The 25,862-nt window shown below is 46.2% G+C and overlaps 1 protein-coding gene across 1 annotated transcript in view; it reads right to left on the bottom strand.

Annotated features, from left to right (window-relative positions):
• drp2 (dystrophin related protein 2) overlaps positions 1 to 25,862 on the bottom strand; it is an 81,850-nt gene that overhangs the window by 20,668 nt on the left and 35,320 nt on the right. Inside the window, exons 6-13 of the mRNA XM_083651929.1 lie at positions 25,645 to 25,791; positions 19,176 to 19,254; positions 18,008 to 18,068; positions 13,819 to 13,880; positions 13,101 to 13,175; positions 8,023 to 8,224; positions 5,129 to 5,214; positions 1,382 to 1,539 (exon numbers count right to left, since the gene is read on the bottom strand). Of these exons, the coding sequence (XP_083508055.1) occupies positions 1,382 to 1,539; positions 5,129 to 5,214; positions 8,023 to 8,224; positions 13,101 to 13,175; positions 13,819 to 13,880; positions 18,008 to 18,068; positions 19,176 to 19,254; positions 25,645 to 25,791 (870 nt within the window). The remainder of the gene's footprint in view (positions 1 to 1,381; positions 1,540 to 5,128; positions 5,215 to 8,022; positions 8,225 to 13,100; positions 13,176 to 13,818; positions 13,881 to 18,007; positions 18,069 to 19,175; positions 19,255 to 25,644; positions 25,792 to 25,862) is intronic.

Here is a 25,862-nt window from a genome sequence, read left to right as displayed (position 1 = left end):
GATACTTTGAATAGATGGCCTTTCAAGCTGCCTTCAAAAGTCTCATGTGAGCAAGCAAGCTTTTGATTCTCTGAAGTTTTGAAACTAGCATTGTCAAGCATTGGTTTTACAACATACAGTAACTACGCAATCCTGATTGGTCTCTCACTTGCCTCCAGAATTGAACAGCACCAAGATAGAACACCAAGATAGAGCCACAAGAGGTTTTGTGTTTGTTAATGCCGTAACTATCCAGTTTGGGAATGCCCACAAAGCATGTTAGAGATAGTGTCATAGAGACACTGCATGAAATAGGCCACGCCCATCATGGGGGAAAAGCTCCGTTCATTTCCACACACCAGCGTCATTTTCCTTGAATTAAACATAGCTAAAAGCTGTTGTGTGGTGGGCTGCGCAGACAACAAATGTTAAAAAATCGCCAGTTAAAGTTTTTTTGTACTCCTGAGCAAAACAAGGAAGCCATTGGGAATTGGCGAGAAGAAAAATGTGGATCTAGCTGTCAAGGAAGTAAGTTGGAGTGTTCATGTTCCGTATATACGATCTTTTTGTGCAACACGCAACCATGCACGTGACACAGGAGAACGCCAGGATTGGAGGGGGGCTTTCTGTTTTCCCCCGTCTTGGGCGTGGCTTCTGAATGATGACGCAGTGTCTCTATCCAGAGGGCTGATATGCTCTGCACCCATTGTGCATAGGATGTGTGCATGTGCGTAGGCCTGTCACAATAATGAATGAATCGACTGATCCTGAGATATATGGACATGACCTCAATATCTTTTTCTGACCTCAATAATTGCCCGTTGTGTTTGTGTGTTTACATGAGAAGAACCTATGCTGAGACATGTTTTGTTGTCATTACTGGTTGTCACCTTGCTTCCGTCTTCTCGTCGCTCACACACACAGCGCACCCACCCACACACTCGCACACACACCCACACACGTATGCATGCACGCACGCACACGCGCACACGCACGCACACACACACACACACACACACAGAGTGAACCAGGTGAAGATAAGGTGTTACTCGAGAATCGCCATTTTGTTTGTTTTGAGATAGCTGTTTGTTTGGAATGAGCAAGAAAATGCTTATTTAGGCGAGAATTCCGAGTGAACTGCAGCAACATTCTAGAATTCTACTGCGGGTCTAGAGGATTAAGAATGAAAAGTATATTGCTATTTGAAAGGGTGTACTTGCATTATTATTTTATCAGTGGCAAACACACAAAAACCTAAAATGTCAATAATATAATTTATCGCAATTATTTCTGGGACGATATATCGACCAAGTAGTTATTGTGACAGGCCTAGTTATCATGACAGGCCTACATGTACGTGGCAAACAGCAAATTGCACACCCACTGGTGTCTGTATCCTCACCACGCGGAAGCAGCTGCGGACGCTGGGCTCCACATTGCTGCCCCCGAAGGCAGCCACCTCGCCCAGCTGGCGGGGGATCTGGATGGCCTCATGGAGCAGCAGGCTGAGGTGGCGCTGGTCTGTCAGACCTCCAGGACCAGACACCTGACGGAACAAGTCTGCAGCCACCGGGAGACAAACACACCAACGTATCAAACCTACTCTGTAAATGCACTGGTGAGTGTAACATCAATTGTTCTCCGCCTTTGTATGCATGGAAAAATCCCATCTGTTGAATCAGGGCCTTTGTATTTATTGTTGCATGTTCTGTGCTATTCTAAATGTAATTTAAAATCTCGTTCCATTTCGTTTAAAATGCCATCTCAAAACCTAGCAGGCATCCACAATTTGGAAAATATGACTCCTTGGTCTTGCAAAATGGCACGAACACAAAAACTCATCATGCCATATCATTTACATTGCAGACTTTTGCAACACAAGAACCAACAGCAACATTTTTAGAGTGGAATCTGTCATTTGAAATCATGGCTCATACATTTCAGACAAGATGTTCTAAAAAATAAAAACAGAAAACAAATAGTGTGCTGTGGAATAAAACTCAGTTTTGTGAAATACAGATGCAGAGGGAAATCAGTATGGGCGGGCTGGCTGGTCTACTTGCAGATGAAAGAGCTGCATAAGTGGAGTCTTGTCAGGATTGAAATGAGGCGTTCACCGGGGCACTCGTGCCTCTGCCTGTCGCTGAGGAGATGGATGCTGACAGGCGTGTGGAGGTGCTGCTGCACACTGCCACTATAAGAACCACAGGACCCTGTCCCCTCCATGCCTCCCTCTGTGAACTCATTCACCCTGACAGGGATGACAGTCGCCACTAACACCTGCATGTTAAACAGACTCCTCTATGGATTCCTGATAACCAGAGCGGAGGTGTATTTCAGACGACGAAACTAGGGCTGGGGCGAAAAATCGATTTGATCAATTAATTCAAATGTATGGTTTCGGAGGATGTGTGCAAATTAAAATCGAGAATCACTTTAACGGCACGGGTCGCTCTATCAACCATGCCCCACCGCTTCCCTGAGCTTCTGCAGATGATAACAACGCCCACCGAGATTCCCCCACAAATTCAAACGCAATACCAAGACGGCAACACGCTTCTGCAAGCGAGGAGCTTGTTTGGAAGTAGTTCTGTGTTGCAACCTCGGGTGTAGAGCGAACTACTGTCCGTTGTAAAGTTTGCTTAAAGTCTGTGGAAACTCAAGGCAGCAGTATGACAAATTTATTCCGGCATCTCCGACAGGGGAGCAGCTGAGTGGAGAAGAGTGTGGCACTGCGAGATGCACGAGCTAGCGGCAGGCAGCCCCCAAACGGCTGCTAAAAAGGAGGTCACATTAGCCGCATCCCATTATGATAAGAAGGGGCCCCGGTGGAAATCCATTACAGATGCGCTGGGGTTTCATCTATTTTTCATAGACTTCATTTGTTTGTCATTTCAAATCGGGTTTAGGTATAAAAAAAGAGAACATTTTTGATTTGACTTTTAGGCCATATCGCCCCAGCCCTAGGCAAAACCTTTTAGAAGGTTCAGATTCAGAGTGTTAGCCATGACTGTTTTAAGGAGACTTTCTAAAAGCCTATTAGATCTGACAGAAACCGCCTGCGGTGTTGTAAACATCCCAGTCAACTAAACAGACTCAGGCGAGTCGTTTTGGAGCATTCATCTCAATTAGATGTGTCTAAACCAGCAGGGCGTCTCTGTATGAGCTGAGACCTAGACCAATAAAGCAGGCCTGCTTGGTACTTTCCGTGGATGGTTGTAAAGGTAACAGAACCTTTCCCCCCCGCTAGACCAGAGTGAGAATAAGAACAGCCAGACTCTCTCCTCGGCTGGTACAGCGTGAAACAGAGATAGTCTGGTAAGGGAGGCTAGCTGAGACATGGCTCAAACAGGATTTGTAAACAACATACATTATGTAGATGAGTCGGGTTCCCGTGTTATATGGTAAGAACACTACAGTCATTTTATTACTCACTACAATAACGAATAGTGTAACCAATTACCATTTCAGTTTAAAGTAACAGTTAACAATTTAAAAAATAAGTTTGGGTTGAGTTTTAGTTTGACAATGAAGTTCAGTGTTTTAAGTACTCTAATGAAGTTTATTTGGGCCGATGTTGTTACTTTTGTCATCACCCCCTCTAATTATAACATTGAAGCTGAAATATCTAACCCACTTTTTCTTGTCTTTTTGGGGACAGTAGGGAAGCAGAAGAGGAGACAGAGTCGGGGAGCTGGCGTCAGATTCAGGATTCGATCAGCAGAAGCATGTGGCAGCACCCAACTGCTTCCGTGTGATGGAGCAAAGTGCTGAATATAACATTAGATATCAACGCTTATTTGGTTAACTCTGATTATTCACACAAAAGCATGCGGGGAAGGTGGAGAGTTTCCTGATGCTAGAAAGGTTGAGGATGTCACTGCCAACGTTGGGTGGTGTGACAAGTAAAATAATAGATAGTATTAAAAAAAAAGCTGCTCCTATAGAGCTATAAGTAAAGTAATAATATTACTTTTGAAATGAGTCGTGAAAAATATATCGCTTTTTTCAAGGTATGAGCCCAGCCTAACCAACTGACAACTGTGACACTAACTCGGTTGATGCAAATGCTTGAGAAAAAATAAATATTTGTAGATAGTATTTGACCAAAGTGTGGAGGTGGCAAGAATGAGATGAATCAGAGAGAACCCAGAAGAAGAAGGCTGATGCACCTGGAAGACCATTGCAGTGAGTCCAAATCTGTTGCCATTCAGTCTTTATGAGCTGACACAGATGGCCTGCCAAGTGTGAATAAGCCTGGCACGGCTCTGGCAGCATTGTCTGAGAACTGGTATCCGGCTACACGCTGATCTGGATCCAACTACCCGCAGCACAGTTCCAATTCTCACTCTCCACTTTGCCTGTATTTACAGGCCCACTCGTAAACTGGGGGTACAAATAAACAGTGAAAGCCCTGCTACTCTGGAGCGCAGCAAGACCAATGAAATATTATAGCATAATTGAAAATCGAAAGAAGCAGGCAGTAAGTGCCTGAGCTCTTTGCTAGTTGAGGGTTGAAGAAGGGCTGATGGGGGAGAGAGAGAGGGAGAGAGAGAGAGTAGAGAGAGAGAGAGAGAGAGAGTGTAGAGAGAGAGAGAGAGAGTAGAGAGAGAGAGTGTAGAGAGAGAGAAGAGAGAGAAAGAGAGAGTAGAGAGAGAGAGAGAATAGAGAGAGAGAGAGTAGAGAGAGAGAGAGAGAGTAGAGAGAGAGAGAGTAGAGAGAGAGAGAGAGTGTAGAGAGAGAGAGAGAGAGAGAGAGTAGAGAGAGAGAGAGAGTGTAGAGAGAGAGAAAGAGAGAGTAGAGAGAGAGAGAGAGAGAGAGAGAGAGAATAGAGAGAGAGAGAGTAGAGAGAGAGAGAGAGAGTAGAGAGAGAGAGAGAGAGAGTGGAGAGAGAGAGAGAGAGAGAGAGGGAGAGTCTGCATGCATGGTGTGTTTGGCAGGCCGTCCTGCTTGGCCCTTGGTGTACTTTGTAGAAGTAAAAGAGAGCTTTTTCCATCATGGCGGCAGAGTAATTTGCTCCATTAGACTAAGTGGATGTGGTGGATCTTTATGTAATGCTGGCAATCAGGGATGTTTTGTTTTTGGCCCGATTGTTTGCAGGTGAAGAGATGCATTCTGATGAGGGCACATGAGCCAGCGTCACACTCACATTTGTACTTCTCCTGGACGTCTGCGTTGCACAGGCTCACCAATCCCATCTTGAAGCTGAGGACACGCATTTTCCCGTTCCGACCACTAGTGGGGGTAGGGGGAGTGGGGGGGGGGGGATCAAAGTGACACGGTTACAGTTTTTGAACAGTGAATGATCTCAAACTGAGGTGTACTGTGTCTTAGATATATATTCACAAGTTGGTCGAGCCCTGCCAGGAGGGACGATGTGTGGAGGAATTATATGGGTCAAGGCAGCACAGTACAGGTGAGTGTCATAGTGTGAAATTGTATTTGAGATCTAGCCTAGGTAAACCCAGCCACCACGTGACCTGCTCTCTCAGTTCCCAGTCACTAGCACATAGACAGTTCTCAGTCACATAGTGACTGAGAACAGGTCTGAGAGCAGGTCACGTGGGGGATGGGTTTACCCAGGCTATTTGAGATCACCCACAGTGACTAATGTCACTATACTGTAGGAACTTGATGAAGTGTTACATCCACGGGAATATGACCAGAAGAGAAATAAGCCCACATATATCACAATGTCACTTAGGGACACGCACGCACGCACACAAACACGCACACGCACGCACGCACGCACACACACACACACACACACACACACACAATCACACACACGCACACAAACACGCACACGCACACGCACACACACACATGCACGCACACAAACACGCACACGCACACACACACACACACAAAATCACACACACGCACGCACACAAACACGTACACGCACACGCACACGCACACACACACACACACACACACAATCGAAGTACTTTGTCATGATCAGAAAGGCTGCCCCCAAATGAATAAACAGTCTGATCACTGGCCAGCAGCAGGACCAGTGAGTCGGATGCTGTTGTGCTCTGACCCGAGCATAAATGGGTCATGTTTGATTTTTCTGGCTGGGGGTGAGGGGTGGGGGGTGAGGGGTGTGGGGGTGGGGGGGGATTGGTGGGGGGGTGGGGGGTGGGGTGTGGGGGGAGATTGGTGGGGGGGGTGGGGTGTGGGGGTGGGGGGGGATTGGTGGGGGGGGGTGGGGGGTGGGGGTGGGGGGGATTGGTGGGGGGGTGGGGTGGGGGGGGTGGGGGGAGATTGGTGGGGGGGGTGGGGGTGGGGGGAGATTGGTGTGGGGGTGGGGGGTGAGGGGAGAAAGGGAAAGGCTGGATTTGAGAGGCAAACACGCCCGGCACAGAGCGCAGTGTGAGTTTACAGCTCCAGCTAGACGATTTTACCCGCCCAGCTGAGAAGACACAGGCTTATGGAACCTTCATCTGAATCGCTAAGTGTGAAATGAAGAACTCAGGGAACATCAGATGATCCACGGAGTATAAAATTGAATTATAGTGTGAGTTCAGATTTCAGAGCCGGATGGCCAGAGACAGTGCGCTTTGAATGGGACGAATGGCAAAGTGGGGGCAACATGCAGGCAGTTTTTTTATTTGCCCCGAGGACATACAGTAACATTACTCACGGCAAACCATTCGAGCCGGACCGCGAACATTAGCGTCATACGAAGAAACATGAGAAGTCGTAAGGAGTCGCATTACTGTCTCTCTCCCCGCTATTAGCCTCTGAGCGAGTGCGCCCAGGAGACCTGGGGGATACTGTACATGGGGAGGACGGGCTGTCAGCACCTCTCATACACTCTCTCTGCAGTGTGCCGCGTATACAGTAGTATGCCATCTTCAATATGTAAACCAGTGCCGCTCGAGGGGACACCGCACCCCTGCACACCCTGCCTGTGGGCCACGCCTCTGGAGGAGCTGAGGACACACACGCACTGGGGTGTACGCTGTACCCAAGCGCACATGCTCACACACAAATATGCAAACACACACACACCCCTACACAGACACACACCTCGATTCAGCAGTATTGTTTATTGGAAAAAAGTAATTACTGAAATTGATGTGGAGTGTAAAAACTCTGATTTTCCCTCATTAGCAGCAAGTAGTTAAGAGCTACAGAGTATATTTGCAGCATTCGAGGGGTTCTTCCTCTATTTCTGCTTTGGGCCTCTCTGTATTTATTATCGTCAATGGAAGCAAAAGATGATCAATCAAAAGCAAAAGAGGGTGTGAATCTGAATGGACAGAGTGTGAAAGAGGATTTGTTTGTACGGTGTCTCAAGAGGCCATGATTGGCCTTCTGCCTGGACTCAGCCATGCTGCTCCTTTATAGATCCCTGTACGACAAAGCACCGAAGCAATTACATCAATATACAAACAGATTGTTGTCCTTGGACTGTATCGAATTGATTAAGATAGTTTTTATGGTAATTGTTTAGAAGCGGGGCGAGATTACAAATCGTAACTCGGTGTGTGTCCGCATGCAGTGGAAGTGAACCTGGACGCAACCCCCCCCCCCCCCCCCCCACACACACACACACACACACACTCAAAGTTTGTTTCCACTCTGTGACACAGTTCCACTATGCTGCTTGCTCGAGTGAGAGCACATCTCAGCCCAAGTCACTAGACCTGCAACCATTAGTTGATTAATTGATTAATCGATCGATAGAAAATTAATTGGCAACATTTTTTTAAATAATCGATTCATCCTTTTAGACTAATATTATTATATAGACAAATATACCAAAATTCTCTCGTTCCAGCTTCTTAAATATGAATATTTTGTGGTTTCTTTACTCCTCGATGACAGTAAACTGAATATCTAGGTTGTGGACAAAACAAGACATCTGAAGCTTTGGTGAAAAAGTGATTGACATTTTTTCACCATTTTCTGACATTTTATAGACTAAAATATAATATTAGATATATTATGATTAAATATAAATTATATATTAAAACATAATGAAAATAATGGTTAGTTGCCTTGCAGGCAGCCCTACAAGTCACCCGGTACCTGTCGTAGACGTTGAGCAGCCAGTTGAGGCACATGTCCACACAGAGGGGGATGTTGACGGGGACGGAGCTCTCGTCCTCCAGCCGCTCGTACAGCGCCGTGAGGGCATGGATCACCTCCACCACCTCCATCACCTGCTCCCCCTGCTGCATGCCCTGCTCCCGGAACACCTCCCCCAGGCTGCCCAGCGCCACCACATCCACTGAGCACACACACGCACACACGCACACACACACACACACACACACACACACACACACACACACATTGAATTATTTGTTTGATTCCACAAATTATATTGAAATTACAGAGAATCGAATATAACGGGTTAGACAGTTCATGGGCACCTAAGGGTACACATAGCACCTTCTCCTCCACACAGCCAGGCTGCCTATAACAGCTGAAACAGAGCAGTATTTGGCACACAGTCAGGCTGCCTATGACAGCTGAAACAGAGCAGTATTTGGCAAGCTTTTTGGCTTTGCTCCAATGTTCAGACCACTAATGGTTAATTGATGTACATGGCTCAGGCTTCCAAATATGAGCACACAGAGTCTACATCTGCACCCAAAGTTGGGGACACCTCGGCATTCCGAAATGTCGGCACTCCGAAATACTGGCATTCCGACAAAATTGAGATCTGTCTCGCCATTGCGAAAGAACCCTCCCCCAGACCCTAACCCTAAACCTAACCTCTCCCACCCCCCACGCCTAAGCCTAACCTCCCCCAGAACCTAACCTCTCGGCGAAACATTTTTTGGAGATAAAAAGGGCCGCCTCTCCGAAAGCATAGAAGTCAATGATCGGAATGCCGACACTTCGGAATGGCGAGCTGACCCCCCCAAAGTTGGTTATAATTTCAAGTCGTGGTTGATACTTGGAATATTTATCTTGGAAAGCCTGGTCCGTGTACAGATCAGGAAGACAGTCTACCTCTAGAGTCAGGACACACAAACACACACACACACACGTGCACACACACACACACACACACACACACACACACACACACGCGCACGCACACACACACACACACACACACACACGCACACAATTTGTAAATCCACATGCATACACAGACACCTGAGAACAATCAACTCATCTGTATGCAGCTGTGCACTAGAACATTTTGGGATTACAACCAAGCATAAAGGCTCAAGTATACACACACATACTGGTGAGCCCGTCCACACAGGGCCGTAACTAGGGTTCCGAAATAGGGGAGGTCCAGCAAGGGGAGGCGGATTCGGCGGCGCCCATTAAGGCGCGGCCGAAAAAATTTTGAGGGTTTTTTCCCCCCTTTTTTAGTCATATTTAGAGTAATATATCATTTTAAATCAACATTAAGATTATACTGTTGTGATGTCATTATTCAGTATATTCTCTTTCATGTCACCACCTGCTCAGCTCTCCTGTCAACATAATTGTAACTAACAAACACAAACTGTTTTAGCCAAATTCATATCAAAATGACACCTACAAACACAGGTACACAACCCAAGCCGTACACAACACACAAAGTCATCATCGATAATAAAAAAAAACATACAGAGGGACATTTATTTATTCCTGATAGGAACGATTGAAAAATAAAATAAAATATATTATGTTGTTTTTAACTTTACACCACCTCTTTTTGTTACTTATTGGGTCATGAAACTGAAACCATGCATATAGCCACCTGCATACCTGACTTCGGGAGCTTGGCAATTGGCATCATGCATGATTAGCCAGTAGCATCCCAACGTGTCACACAGGTAACATTACTTAACTCATTGAATGCCAATGACGACAGCTGTCGTCAATTCAAATACTGACGTAGAGTGCCAATGACGACGGTTGTCGTCAATTGCGTTTTTTGACGGTGGGACGTGGATCAATCCCTGATACATCTCTGGTACAACTATTGTAGCTATTGGAGGTCTATAACCTATTTTACAGAACCCTTAGGTGGCGACAGTGCTCTCCACATAACAGAAAGGCAAGGAAAAAACAAAGAAGAAGTCGTTATGGAAACGGAAATCGCATCGCATCCGTATGCATCGATATGCTGAAGCACGTTACTGCAGCTGTGCCTGCAGCAGCCAATCTGCTCCCACAATTGAGCCGCTCTGTGTCGGTTGCGACAGCACATCCGCACATCCACACCGTGGAGTTATTATTCTCAACTGGAAGCATCGTTGCCGGTGACAAACACACGCGGAACGCTGTAAAAAAGCTGCACCCTTCACTGTGCGCACAGCAAACTCAGCAGAGAGCCACCACAGACAGGAGGAGGAGTGTGCAGTTGAGGCGAGGCGGGGCGGGGCGGGGCGGGGCGGGGCGGGGCGGGGGGGGGGGGGGGGGGGGCACGCAGAGCAGCACGCAACACCCAGACAGACCCAGGCAGCAGGACAGGATTGACAAACGCAAGCCAGAATATCCGATGCCCACCAGCAGCAAATCAAGACCAGCAAGAAGCTGCAACCAGCAGCGCACGCAGGGGCCAGCGCTGCTGGTTGTAGCTAAAAATATTATTCTGCCAAACAAAATTCCCTGGCCTAAACTGTTTTATTGAAGGAAATTATTTTTGAGGTGTGACTACATTAGAAAAGATTAGCTTCAGAGTCAGTGTGTGCTTGAAATGTTTAATTTCACAAAAGGCCAATTATCTCAGCTTCTAGAAAAAAATTACTTTTTTTGGATGAATCAAGCTATCTTCTCCGGCTCATAACTAAAGAACGGAAAATGGGATCAATAAACTTTTTTTTGCAGATGATAGAATAGAGTCTCATCGTTCTTTGTGCGTGTTCAGTGTTTACATAGTAATATCACACAATATTCTGTGGGCCTCGAGAAATCACTGAAAACGCTCTGAAACTCTGGCACTGGGAGCGTCCGTTCTCCAAAAGTGGCTGGCACTCAATGAGTTAAGAGACAGACTAGACACTTTCTTGGTTGTTGCTAAAAAAATCTGTCAGTGTCACTCACTGTCTGTCGTTCACTCGCTCACTGTCTCGCAGCTCGCTCACCTTCAATTATCTCGCCAGGCAGACAGACAGTCATCACTCACCACCATGCTGCTGCTCTCTTGGAATCAAGTTACCGCGGACGCGGCGTCAGATGACTTCCTGCCTGATCTTTCGTTTCAAAATAAAAGCGATCCCGTGTTTTTCATGCTTTTCCATGCAGATTGTTTTATTTTTTTCTCTGAAATATTAGGGGAGGTCCGGACCTCCCCGTCCTCATAGCTAGTTACGGCCATGCGTCCACAATATTGTTTTGTTGTTGTTGTTTGACGGGAGCAAATAGGCAGGGGTGAAGAGAAAAGAAAATACTGGGAGAATTGCGATTCTGCTTGTGATTTCGATGATCTAAATTGAACGCTCATTTCGATGGACACACACACACACACACACAAACACACACACACACACACACACACACACACACACACACACGCACACACACACACACAGACATTTAAATACTTATATTTGGATCCAAACGCAGGGCAAAGTTGAAAGATCCAAATATTTTGGAAGAAGGTATATAATGAAACCAGACACTGAGCATGAGCTTGTAGACACAGAGAAAAAGTACTGTAGCACGATAATACACGCGCGCGCGCACGCAAGCACGCACGCACGCACGCACACACACACACACACACACACACACACACACACACACACACACACACACACACAAAGGCAAAGCATCATCCCCCCCATCCTCAACCAGCAAATAAGAGCATTGGGCGATAGCAGTGCTTATTATATTCACCTTTTTACCCACTTAAGCCGTGCCAGATGTTTCAAGAGGAGTGACACGGAATTGGATTTGTCTGGTCTAAACTAATTTGAAGGGCCCGTCCGTCCCGAGCAGTGCAGCTAAAGGGTGTCCTCTGATGCCAGCTATAATTGGATCGCACCATATTGAGACGGCGCAGACAGAGGAGACGGCTGTGAGTGTTCTCAGGGTTAAGGGAGGGAATCACACAAAAATGCATTTCAGATGGGCGCTCACACAGCAGCGCTGCTCAATCATTCACAAGAGTACAGAGCAGAAACGCAGAGAACTCTGCAGCCATTACGGCAGGACGGGCAATTAAATGTCTTTTTTTTGTTGCAACGATATCGACAAGCAGACCAGAAGAGAGTGAGATAAGAGAGCGGAGGAGCAAGAGGCACAAGAGGAATGGAGTGGGAGGCTTCTCTCAGCGGTCCGGCATGCCCAGCTTTTATAGCCTATTGCAGCGAGACAAGACGGGAGGAGAGGGGGCGAGGGAGAGGTGGAGGGGGGCGGGTGCAAGAAAGATACAGCAGAGAGAGAGAGAGAGAGAGAGAGAGGAGGAGAGTGGGTGGAGAATATGAATGGAGACAAGTGTGAAAGAGGATATTGTCCGCCTGTAGCGAGGCAGCGGCCACGAGGATGATCGGTGGGGGACACACAGGACAGCAGATCACGCACGCTAGGAAGAGACGGTGAGTGAGGGAAGGAGAGAAAGAAAGGCCGGGTTGGAGGCAGCGAGAAAAATGGAGAGGAGCAGGAAATTGAGGGATCAGGAAAAAACAGGCCTGGAGGTGTGGAGAACGAATGGAAGAATCATGAACAGGCAGGGGAGGCGGTAGTGAGGGAGAGACAGAGAGAGAGAGAGAGAGAGCAGGATAAACCGGGAGCTGTGACCCTGAAGGGCCACGCGTATATGCCTCAACCATGCAGCGCAGTCTAATTGCCTTTCCTATTGTAAGTCAAATGGACCAATTAATAGCTCTAATTACCCAGCATGACAATGATCCAGGCACTAATGGATGCAAATGGGGGGAGGAATCCAGTGTTGGAGTGGCTGTAGCTACTCCTGGCCCGATAGAAACTATTGATTAACCCGAGAGAGGACAGAAGGAGGCATTCGATTATTTCTAAATAGTGTAGAGGGGATTTAAGATTCCTTCGACAACTGGATAAAAAGCGCACGCCACAGCTAATCGCAGTATCGGCTCCCTGAAGGCAGCACGTCATATAGGATTGATGACGGTGTGGCCGATAACAGCCGCTCCCCGCGTTACAGCTATAAACACGCTGGATGAAATACGTACGTCTCAGCGCCTTCTGCACTCGCCGTAGCTTCATGGCTGTTCTGTACGCCGAGAACTTGATGTTGTTCAGATCCGCTAATGGAGAGGGGGAGAGAGAGATAGAAAGAGATTAGGCTAAATGAGGAGATGAGAGAAAAAAACAACCACCCCATCGCACAGCAGAGTTAGACCACCCTATCTGCCCCCCCGCACGGCAGAGTTAGACCACCCTATCTGCCCTCCCCCCCGGGCCCCGCCTCTCCCCGTTTTCCACCTGTTTATCACACCATCAACTCATTAGTGTGACTACATAGTGTGTGGACTATACTGCAGTGCTAATATTATCTGTTCATGTGTCGAGGCGCACGCACGCGCGCGTCCGGAACGCGTGCGTATGCGCCCGTGAAAGCGCGTATGCGAGAGCGACTATGTGCTCCAGGAGCTCCCAGTGTCAGATCAAATTAACAGCAAGACACATGATGTTGTTTAATCACAATTAATTAAAGGCTAGGCAAGAAGCAATCACAGCGCTGGCAAATTGGGCCCGGTAGGTTAATGACAGTGGCACTGTCGTCCCTGAGGTGTCTGCAACACACAGCCCTTAATGAGCTGTGTGATGGGGGCCTTCAGAACACGAGCCCGGTGGGTCCGCGTTTGCCGGTTGCCGCTGCAGCCCAGTGGGGGTCTCGGGGGCGAGTGAGCGTGACTCAGAGGATGCTTTAATTGTCTCCTTACTCACCCAGTGCTTGGTACAACTCTGTCATCTTTGGATGGTCCCAGCACGTTGTCTGCGCCTGATGGCTGCCAGGGAAGAAAACAGACACAACAATGGAATAAAGGCGGAGGAGGTTGTGAAGCAAAACAGAAAGAAAGTACAAATCTGCAGGCCAGAAGATCAAGGTAAATTCAATTCAATTCAACTTTAATAATCCCCGAAGGCAATTTAGAGTAGAGAAACGAGCAGAGAGGCAGCCGAGGCGAGCTGCGAAAGCAGAGAGATCAGAGAGCAGTGAGAGAGACAGGTATGAGAGAGAGGTAGGGGAGCGGGGTAGAGTAAACATTGTTTACAAGCCTGTCAAGAGTAGACATACGTCAAAGACATGATAAAGAAGTCAGGCATCATAGTTGCCACATCGCGCCACTACATAGCTCCTCTGCTCTGTGCACTGACACGACATACTGTCTGTAACGGGCTTAACACACTACAGACACTACTACATGAACACGTCATTAAATCCCCCCCCCCCGACAGACAGACACACACGCACACACGCACACACACACACACACACACACACACACACACACAGTTACAGCACACACACACACACACACACACACACGCACCCACACACACACACACACACACACACACACAGTTACAGCACACACACACACAGTTACAGCATGCCTCTAGCTAGCGCACGCAGCACACTGAGCCGACTCGGCACAGAGAAAATGCTGCATGAAAAACGAGATCCAATAAATAAGAGACAAGCACAACGAAACAAATGAGAGAAAGCCCCAAAGCAGGAAGGTTGCCAGGGCCCGCGGGCCGTTTTGGGCTGCACTCATCAGTACCTGTGAGAGAGTTCATCGATTGGTGCCCAGTGGAGTGCCTGTCAGATCATTCCCCGCCCCCCTCCCCTCCCCTCCCCTCACCTCCCCTCCCCTCCCCCAGCAGTGCAGTTATACAGCCCATAAAGAATTAAGTGGTAGACAGCAGGGAGGGTGGGCGAAACAAGGCCCATGAGGTTCTACTGCAAGTGATTAAGAGAATAAACACATCGTTTGTAGAGGGGTAAACTGTACAAACACACATGCTTAGTACACACGCCTACACCTACACACACACTTAGAGTATGCACACCTACACCTACCCAGGCCACATACTTACAGTACGCACACCTGCACCTACACACACACGCATAGATCATTGATAACCCGGCGGTGCTTGAAATGGGGAAGTGTATTGATGAGATAATAGGATAAATAGATGGCTGGCATGGCTTACAGTAGCTCAATAGAGTTCTTTTGTGATACAGTTAATATTTATGTGCTCTCTCATGGTAACTCAATACAAAGGTCTGCATTCAGAGAAAGAGTTGTTTCCACTACTCCCTTTGAATTCCCCCCCTGTACAAATGGACTGAAATACTGTACATCAACGTGGTGGTTCTCAACGCAGGACCACCAGGGGTCCTTTTGGGTGGGGGGGGAGATCCAGGCGGTCCCCAGCAAATTGATGGGTCATTAAACGTCACCATTATTTGATTCACATGAAGTTAGAAAAATGGGGAAATAATTCTGCACAGTGCAAATGAAAGGCTAGGATAAAAAAAAAAAATGTTCCTTATTTCAGAAAGAAAACTACCGTAATTTAATGAAGCTTAGCGAAAATTCTATAAGAAGACTGTAATGTCATTCATTCACTCTCTTTTCATTCATTCACTCTCCTAGGAGAAACCCTCTAGTTGGCATACCCACTCCTTAATCACCCTGCATTCTCCTGCTTCTAGGAGAAACCCTTTAATTGTCACGGGCACTCATTCATCCCTTCTGTCATCATTCACATCTTTCCCGGTTAGGAGAAAACCTTTAATGTCACGCCCACTCATTCATAAAACTCAGTCATCAATCACCCCTTTCCCGCTTTTACCTAGCGTCACTGTTTGTGGGCGGTAACGCTTAGATTAAGCCAATCAGAGTAAGACACATCTTCCCATTCAGCCTATCCTAGTCTACCTGTCATAGCTAAAAGCCTCCTGTTTCTCTCTGTGTGGTCTTGCTGGGTTTCAGTGCGTTCCTGCGTCCCTCCTCCAACCCATTCTCCTCCAGTCCTCTCTGAGGTCTTCAGATTCAGAAGCCTTCTCCAGCAAGACACAGTTTACCTTCACCACCACCAGGTCTAGACTCCACGGGGGGGATATTCAACCCGACTCTGGCTGCATCCATCTACCCCTGCTGATCATGATGTCATAATCAAGCTGACGTCATGATGGAGTCTAATCGCCAAAAATATATCTATATTTATGTGCCTACAGGCTCATGTATCTAATCATCAAATACATCATTGTCATTCAAGAATGGTCTCTCTGGTTGAATTGCTTTTAGTTTCCAACTTAAAAAGGTGCAAAACATCTTTACTGTCCACTCACATGGAAATTTGTCTTTGGCTTTACAGATATACATACATTTAGGAACTTCACAGACATACTGTACATTACCTTCTCTTCCTGGCTGTATTCACTATTTTTGTGAGCTTGCTTTTGCTCAGAGTCCCTACATTCCCATACCAGCATGTGGTAATGTAGCAAATTGTACTTCCCAGTTCCCACTAGACTAGTATAAACGTTGCTCACGTCAAAGCTATTTCATTTCCTTTGAAGGAAAAATCTTTGCATTGCCTTCTTAAAAATGTAGTCTGAGTATTCATTGAAATTTAAATTGGTGTCTAAAATCATTCCTAAATATTTAAAACTACCTACCTTCTCTACAGGTTGGACCTCAATTGTAACTGGTTGACATGTTGGTTGCCCACCCATATTGTTGGTCTTGTTAGCGCTTATGAGCAAAGCACTCTCTTTCTTGACACCATGTTAATAGATTGTTGATGTGATTAGTGTAGGAACTATTTGAGTGAAAAAACAACCTGCTCTGATTGGCTACTTAACCACTTGTACCAGGATGGAAAGTGTGGATACAGCAGCTGCTGTCAACTGTCTCCTACATACATTCCTTTTGTTCACTTGCATTATGCAATACATTTGTTTTTCTGACCTAAATACACTTTTTGTCCTCGCCTTTTATTTGCAGTGTGCAGAATTATGTTCCCATTTTTCTAGTTTACAATAAGTTGGATCTTGCATCTGCATCATGACTGATGTTCACCTTCATTTACAAGAAGTTAACACAGTCAGAGAGAGTAGAAGACTTTGTGTTTTATCTCACCTACAATACAGATAGCCTTGGAAAAATCATTTCTAAGTTCTAACGATTAAAAATATTCTCAGATTTGGGTCCAAGAGGCAAGATATTATCATCAAATGTGGATGTGTGGCTCTAATGAGTAGTAAATATCCTTGTCCTTGATATGAAAAGAGTTGGGAATCAGGGTATTAACTCACACTGTCTGGCACACACACCACAGTCCCCACACTGACACACAGATACAGCCTCACCACAGTCCTCACACTGACTCACAGATACAGCCTCGCCACATTCCCCACACTGACACACAGATACAGCCTCACCACAGTCCCCACACTGACACACAGATACAGCCTGGCCACAGTCCCCACACTGACACACAGATACAGCCTGGCCACAGTCCCCACACTGACACACAGATACAGCCTGGCCACAGTCCCCACACTGACACACAGATACAGCCTCACCACAGTCCCCACACTGACACACAGATACAGCCTCACCACAGTCCCCACACTGACACACAGATACAGCCTCACCACAGTCCCCACACTGACACACAGATACAGCCTGGCCACAGTCCCCACACTGACACACAGATACAGCCTCACCACAGTCCCCACACTGACACACAGATACAGCCTCACCACAGTCCCCACACTGACACACAGATACAGCCTCACCACAGTCCCCACACTGACACACTGATACAGCCTCGCCACAGTCCCCACACTGACACACTGATACAGCCTAGCCACAGTCCCCACACTGACCCACAGATACAGCCTCACCACAGTCCCCACACTGACACACAGATACAGCCTCACCACAGTCCCCACACTGACACACTGACACAGCCTCGCCACAGTCCCCACACTGACACACAGATATAGCCTCACCACAGTCCCCACACTGACACAGCCTCGCCACCGTCCCCACACTGACACACTGATACAGCCTCGCCACAGTCCCCACACTGACCCACTGGATGAACTTACTTGATGTAATAGGGCACTTTGTTTGGGGAGATGGCGCGCTCCCATGGTATCTGCACTGAACCTGCGCAGACACACAGAGAGATGAAATCAATTGTCAAATAGCTGTGGCAAGCATGAAAAGGCATTATCGTGACCATTCAGACCATCTCAGCGGCGCTCCGGCCTACAGTACAATAGGTGCAGTAAAGCCAAACACACAGGCCATTGTGCTGCTGGGTTTCCAGATTTTCGGGTTGCGGCGTTTTAGCAGCGCGCCAATCGGAACCACAAGGGGTCCAGTGGGGGGATGAAAGAGGACACACACTGCACGAAAAGAAGCGAGAGGCCGACGATACACACTCACAAAGACGGACACAGAGGCACACGCATGCAAAGACACAGACACACTTCCCCCCCCACAGACACCCACACCATATCATTGTCCATTATGGTATTTGGACACAGTGCAACACGGGCTGTACTCTGTGTATCTGCTTTTATGGAAAATACACGCAAACACATAGACCCGTGTACTAACACAAACAGATCCGTGCAACTAACATGTCTTACTGTATATCGCACGATTGGCTTAAATTCAGACACACAGATGTAGAGACACATAGTAAAAACGCAGAGCCAGACATTCCTGCAGGGTGTATAGCAGGCTGAGCTGGCAGTGGAGCGCTATATAAGTCCCAGTGTGGCATTTTCTGAGCCAGCGTGACAGCAGCAAAACTGGATGAGGACAGCAGGCACACACGCGCACACAAATACAGACACACACACACACACACACACACACACACACACACACACACACACACACACACACAAAACTAAACAATGCACAGTTCTTCCATTTCTTCATCAGTCCATCTAGGCAATACATATCACAATTTTCACTCCCTTGCTACCCCTCCGTAGCCTTTGAAGAGCAATGACTTTTGTCTTGTGATGAACATAAGCGGGGACGCTTATCGCACCAGACTGCTGCCATTGATGAAGACAAAGGAACATAGCCCAGCAGCTCCACCTCCAACCCACACACACAACGCACACGAGCGGTATTCCCCTATCACACAGATTGTAGCCCACCTCGTCTCCGTTCCCACACCCTCTGAGAGCGTGCCTTGGCACAGATTGACGCGACATGCGGCACCAACTTCAAATAGAGGAAGAGGCCCCTTACTGGAGAGGAAGTGCTGCGATCCAGGGCCAAAATCTCTGTGAGCATCCTGGAGCTGCTTCAGCCGCTCCTCTATGGAACCCTGTGGAGAGAGAGAGAGAGAGAGAGACACACACACACACACACACACACACACACACACACACCGTCAAATCAAAGGGAATCGTGCTGTTGAGCCCTCTTTTTCGTCTGTCACAAATCCCCACAATAGAAATGCACACGCACACACCACCTGCTTCACTACAGAATATAAATGATGTCTTTCCCTCTTGAAGACCTTTGGAAGCCTTTGAAGAGCAGCAGGTGAGAAATCACGACAGAGTTTCTAATGGTCTGGGTGAATACTCTTTTCTGATTAGCCGCCAGGTGTGCGTTAAAACCGCTTAGAACACGGCTCTCTTGAATACTCGATTCTGATTGGTCAATCAACAAGATTCACCGGTTATTATTTCTCGACAACCGACCGCTGCTCTGCCACACCTGGATTAATCAGTTGATAAGAGCTTTTTGTCAGCAAACACTACTAATTAGGCCAACCAGTTGCAGCTGTGGTGTCTTGTGTGCCAATTACGAATGAAACCGCTTTGTCGTTGAAAACGCTATTAAAAAATCAATTTGAATAATTATTTTTGTCAGATTATTGAATGATTTAGTTGTAGGCCGTGTTCTAAGTGGGATAATGTATATTGAGGCGGTGATTACTGGGAAATAATGACCTTCAGGTGATGATTAAGCCCTCCGCTGCGCGTCGGGCTCAATCATCACCTGTCGGTCATTATTTCCCCCGTAATCACCGCCTCAATATACATTATCCCTTACTTAATGCACACAATAGTTTGCCTCGAGTTGAATCACTGTTCTAAATTCATCCGCTACCACATTATACCATAGGTGCAAAATTAACATGTATTTTTTTAAGCTAGTAGCATCGTGTCGCCTACTGTGTCGCTTATTATTATTTTGATATATCATTGAAATGAGGACAATGATGTCTTGTTGATATATCATTGAAATGAGGACACTGTCTTGTTGATATATCATTGAAATGAGGATAATGATGTCTTGTTGATATATCATTGAAATGAGGACACTGTCTTGTTGATATATCATTGAAATGAGGACACTGTCTTGTTGATATATCATTGAAATGAGGACAATGATGTATTGTTGATATATCATTGAAATGAGGACAATGATGTCTTGTTGATATATCATTGAAATGAGGACAATGATGTCTTGTTGATATATCATTGAAATGAGGACACTGTCTTGTTGATATATCATTGAAATGAGGACAATGATGTATTGTTGATATATCATTGAAATGAGGACACTGTCTTGTTGATATATCATTGAAATGAGGACAATGATGTCTTGTTGATATATCATTGAAATGAGGACAATGATGTATTGTTGATATATCATTGAAATGAGGACAATGATGTCTTGTTGATATATCATTGAAATGAGGACAATGATGTATTGTTGATATATCATTGAAATGAGGACAATGATGTATTGCTGATATATCATTGAAATGAGGACACTGTCTTGTTGATATATCATTGAAATGAGGACAATGATGTCTTGTTGATATATCATTGAAATGAGGACAATGATGTATTGTTGATATATCATTGAAATGAGGACACTGTCTTGTTGATATATCATTGAAATGAGGACAATGATGTATTGTTGATATATCATTGAAATGAGGACAATGATGTATTGTTGATATATCATTGAAATGAGGACAATGATGTCTTGTTGATATATCATTGAAATGAGGACAATGATGTATTGTTGATATATCATTGAAATGAGGACAATGATGTATTGCTGATATATCATTGAAATGAGGACAATGATGTCTTGTTGATATATCATTGAAATGAGGACACTGTCTTGTTGATATATCATTGAAATAACGACAATGATGTCTTGTTGATATATCATTGAAATGAGGACAATGATGTCTTGTTGATATATCATTGAAATGAGGACAATGATGTCTTGTTGATATATCATTGAAATGAGGACAATGATGTGTTGTTGATATATCATTGAAATGAGGACAATGATGTCTTGTTGATATATCATTGAAATGAGGACAATGATGTCTTGTTGATATATCATTGAAATGAGGACAATGATGTCTTGTTGATATATCATTGAAATGAGGACAATGATGTCTTGTTGATAAATCATTGAAATGAGGACAATGATGTGTTGTTGATATATCATTGAAATGAGGACACTGTCTTGTTGATATATCATTGAAATGAGGACAATGATGTCTTGTTGATATATCATTGAAATGAGGACAATGATGTCTTGTTGATATATCATTGAAATGAGGACAATGATGTCTTGTTGATAAATCATTGAAATGAGGACAATGATGTGTTGTTGATATATCATTGAAATTAGGACAATGTCTTGTTGATATATCATTGAAATGAGGACAATAGATGTTTTGTTGATATATCATTGAAATGAGGACACTGATGTCTTGTTGCGATGTCAGAATGAGGACAGCTGGTCGGAGGGCAAATTGAAAGAAAAGGGGGGGGGGGGGAGCTGCTTGTCTCACATGTGTCAATGAGCATGGAAACCGAGTTGACAAAAGGAAGTTTGCCATCGCTTTTGTAACAATGTTTCTCATCAGTTATGGCAGCCGCAAAATGGGATTTGGTCTTGGCGGTACCTAATCCTGGTTTATGGGATTTGGCACATAAATCATTGTCAGTAGGACGATGAAACACGTCCTCAAACAATGGGAGGGAAATCCACTGAGTGAGAGACCCAGAGAGACAGACAGAGAGAGAGAGAGAGAGAGAGAGAGAGAGAGAGAGAGAGAGAGAGAGAGAGAGAGAGGGAAGAAAAGGAGCCTGAGGTCACAGGCATATTAGATGTAATAATAAGTGATCATTCCATAATATACTGTACACAATGCACTCATTGCCAAAAAACAAACAAACAAAAAACAAAGAGCAATATAATGTGGAGCCACAGGCAGGCTGGTTGGGGATGAAAACAGAGCCTTTTCATGGTGGCGAGGAGCTGTCACTGCCAACTGAGGACTGTTGAATCTATTTGTTGTACAGGCCATAAGGAAGACAGACGAGTAAATTATCCAAGATGGAAAAATATTAGCAAATCAAACTTGGAAATACATTCCACTGGCGTCAGAGCAGCCGAAACACGCAGGGCACGCAGGGCAGCTCTGGGATTGAGCATTTATCACTTTAATTAAGAGGAAAATATGACACAAAGAGAGAGACGACGAGAAAGTTTGCTCCATTCTTCTTGCTTTGGCACTAAAACATACTGATCCCAGGTCAGTGCAGCTTAGTGAATGGAGCCAAATGAGTGTAAAAAGGAAAGAGTGGTGGGCTAATGGGGACGAGCACAAGACAAAAAACAGAAGAGAACAGATGAGGCGAGGGAGAAAAAGCGGAGGAGACTCTGGCTAACGCTTTTTCTGCTGACTCCGTCTTGCTCTGCGTAGTTCTGAACAATCCAATAAGTTTCACTTGGGGTGCGAGACGAGTACGAGGGCTAAAGTTTGTTGTTTAAGTCATCGACTTTACTGTATATCTGCACTCAAGAGGAGAGACCATAGAAAAGCACTGGCTTACAGATCAAACCCACACCTGCTCTTTCACATGTTGCTCTGTTCTTCTGTGAGCGCTCCGTCTCTCTCTAGCTTATGAGGCAGAACGCACAGCGACCGCACAGGAATTGAACCCTGGAATATAAGGAAGTCGGGGGCCGGCGGGGATGAGATAGGAAGTGGATATGGTGGTGAATTTTTCAGATAGGTGAAAGGTGTCGGAATCATTTGTGAGGAACATGGAAATCATCATGCAAAGAAAGATTGAGCAAGATACAGAAGGATGAGGGATGAAGGATGAGGCAATTCAAACATCATAAAGAGGCTGGGCGTCCGGGTAGTGAGAGCGGTAGATTCCCTGCCTACCAAGACAAGGGTCCGGCGTCCATACAGGCATGATTGGCTGGTGTCTGCAGGTGGGAAGCCAGAATTGGGGGGTATGTGTCCTGGTCGCTGCTCTAGTGCCTCCTCTGGTCGGTCTGGGCGCCTGGTCGGGGTGGAAGCGAACTGGTGGGAATAGCGTGATCCTCCCACGTGCTACGTCCTGCTGGTGAAGCTCCCCGTCAGGTGAAAAGAAGCGGCTGGCAACTGCACATGTGTCGGAGGAAGCATGGTGCTAGTCTACGGCTCCCCCCAGATCGGCAGAGGGTGGAGCAGCGACTGGGGCAGCAGCGGGGAAATTGGCCAAGTACAATTGGGGAGAAAATAGGGGAACATTTCAAGGGGAAAAAAACATCTTAAAGAGGCTACAGTACCTAGGGGAGGCTGTGGAAACGCTGGTGTGATCCGTGTGAAGGTTATCTCGCGGTAACAGCACTGTTTTGAGACGAGGTTTAGTGAAGATTGAGTGGCTCCTTTAGTGCTTAAATGACCTTAAAGAATTCAGTCGTAGCAGCAAAACTGCATTAGTTGCTGACTGTACAGCAACGCTGATTGGAGAATTCAAGCATACATTCAAACCAGTGAAGAAGAAGAGGGGAACGTCTCCAATGAAACCAAGGCACTTTGCTCTTGAAACATTTAAAGGACTCAGTCTAAGAGATGAGAGCGAGAGCCTTGGATGCACTGAAGACTTGCCCTCCTCCTTGCATTGAGGTTGTGGAAATATGAATTAATGTGATGTGTGCTGAACTGTGCTTGAAGCAGCGCATAATGACGAGTGCATGGGTTTAAATTGCTACTATACTTATCACTCCCGTTCGTTCATTCATTCCAGTTCACGCTATGTGAAAATACCAGTAATTATGAAACATTCTGGTGAATAATCATAAAGTTTGAGTTCCAGCTATTTGCCTAACAACTGTCATGAGTTGAACAGAGTAGGTGGACAGCTGATACTGCATATAGAGGCTTTGCCAGCAGCCAAAGGGTGCACAGAGCATGCTGCTTTAAGCCTCTAATGAAGTGCAACGTGAATGATTCCTGCGGGGAAATTAGGATAATTGGGTATCGACTACCAGCTATTATTTATTTATCTATTTCCCCCCGTTTTCTGCCCAATTGTATTCCGCTAATTCCCCCTGCCAAGCTGTCCCGGCCATTGCTCCGAGGCACACACTTAAGCAGCGGTCCAGCTTAATAAATACAAATATTTTTTATATACATCTAAAGAATAATATACTCCTAAAGAAACTCCTCAACTTTAGAATTTCCTTCCAGCCATCACAGTGCTCGCTATCACCCCTGCTGGTCGCTGGTCCCGTACACCCTTACACCTCGTGTTTATTGTTGCAATAGAGTACCGCAGGAGTGAGTCCAGAAGACCTGGATGTTAGCACTTCTGGCTCTTACGTGTAAAGATGAATGGGGTTTTTGTTCAATCATGATTTCGGTTAAATGCATGAAATAAGGTCTGTTGTAAACAAAAGTTTATGAAACAGCGAAGTTTGTGTTGAGCAAGATAATCTTCACAAATGAGGACCAGTTATATGACTTCTGAAGTGTAAATTTTTATTTATTTATTTAGAAATACATTAAACATATTTATTAGCAGAACCGGGCTTTCAAAACCGCCCATCTAAGACCCCTCGGTGTCGATGAGTACCTTTGAAATTTCTCTGCGACACTTGTTGCGTAGCTAGTGACAACACAGTCCTGAAAGGGGGCTAGGGAGAGTTGTAGACTAGCACATGCTTCTTCCGATACATGTGAAGTTGCCACCCGCTTCTTTTCACCTGACAGTGAAGAGTTTCACCGCCAGGAGGTAATACGTGGGAGGGAGGATCAAGCTATTCCCCCACTTCCCCTCCCCCCCAAACAAGTGTCCCGACCCACCAGAGGAGGCACTAGTGTAACGACCAGGACACATACCCTTAATCCGGCTTCCCACCACCAACCGTCGTGTTGGTAGGCAGGGAATCTACCGCTGCACTACCCGGGCGCCCCCTAACCTGAATGATTCCTGCCGAATTGGGTATTGACTACAAACTTACACACTCCTTCGCGCGGCCGACGCGGGTTCGAATCTGACCCGAGGTCCTTTGCTGCATGTCATCCCCTCTCTCTCTCCCCACCTTTCCTGTCTGCCTACTGTCCTATCTGAATAAAGGCAAAAATGCCCCAAAAAATAATGAAAATAATTAGTGAAAATAAATCGCTGATCAAGGTCATCGTCACATACACAGCCCTTCCTCCCACCTCATCCCTTAGTGTAGGGAGGTATAGTACAAAGCTGCACGAAGTCGTGAGCTCCATGAAAGCCTGAAGTAAGCCCTTCTCAAGCCTCAACTTGCGCATGGACAGACAATACACACAGGACCAGGCCGATACGCCCGCTTTGTGTGTGACCAATGTGAGATGAGGCTGTCGAACGTGTTCAGTGGGCAGCGGTGGAGAGCTGCCTGCCAACAACACTACCTGAAGCAGTTTCCATCTGCTGTTCAGATGCTCCAGGGTGCGGGCGTTGTCCATCGACAAGTGGACATCAGAGATGGCCAGCTGGTGGGCCAGATCATTGATGTGCTTCATGCCATCCTTCACCTGGGTCAGCTCCTCCTTAAACAACTGCAGGAGTAAGAGAGGGAGGGGGGGTGAGAGGGGGAGAGACAGAGAGAGAGAGGGAGGCAGAGAGAGGG

Source organism: Poromitra crassiceps (assembly GCF_964638095.1).
Source record: "Poromitra crassiceps genome assembly, chromosome: 15".
Classification (NCBI taxonomy): Eukaryota; Metazoa; Chordata; class Actinopteri; order Beryciformes; family Melamphaidae; genus Poromitra; species Poromitra crassiceps.
This window is presented reverse-complemented; position numbering and strand designations above follow the sequence as displayed.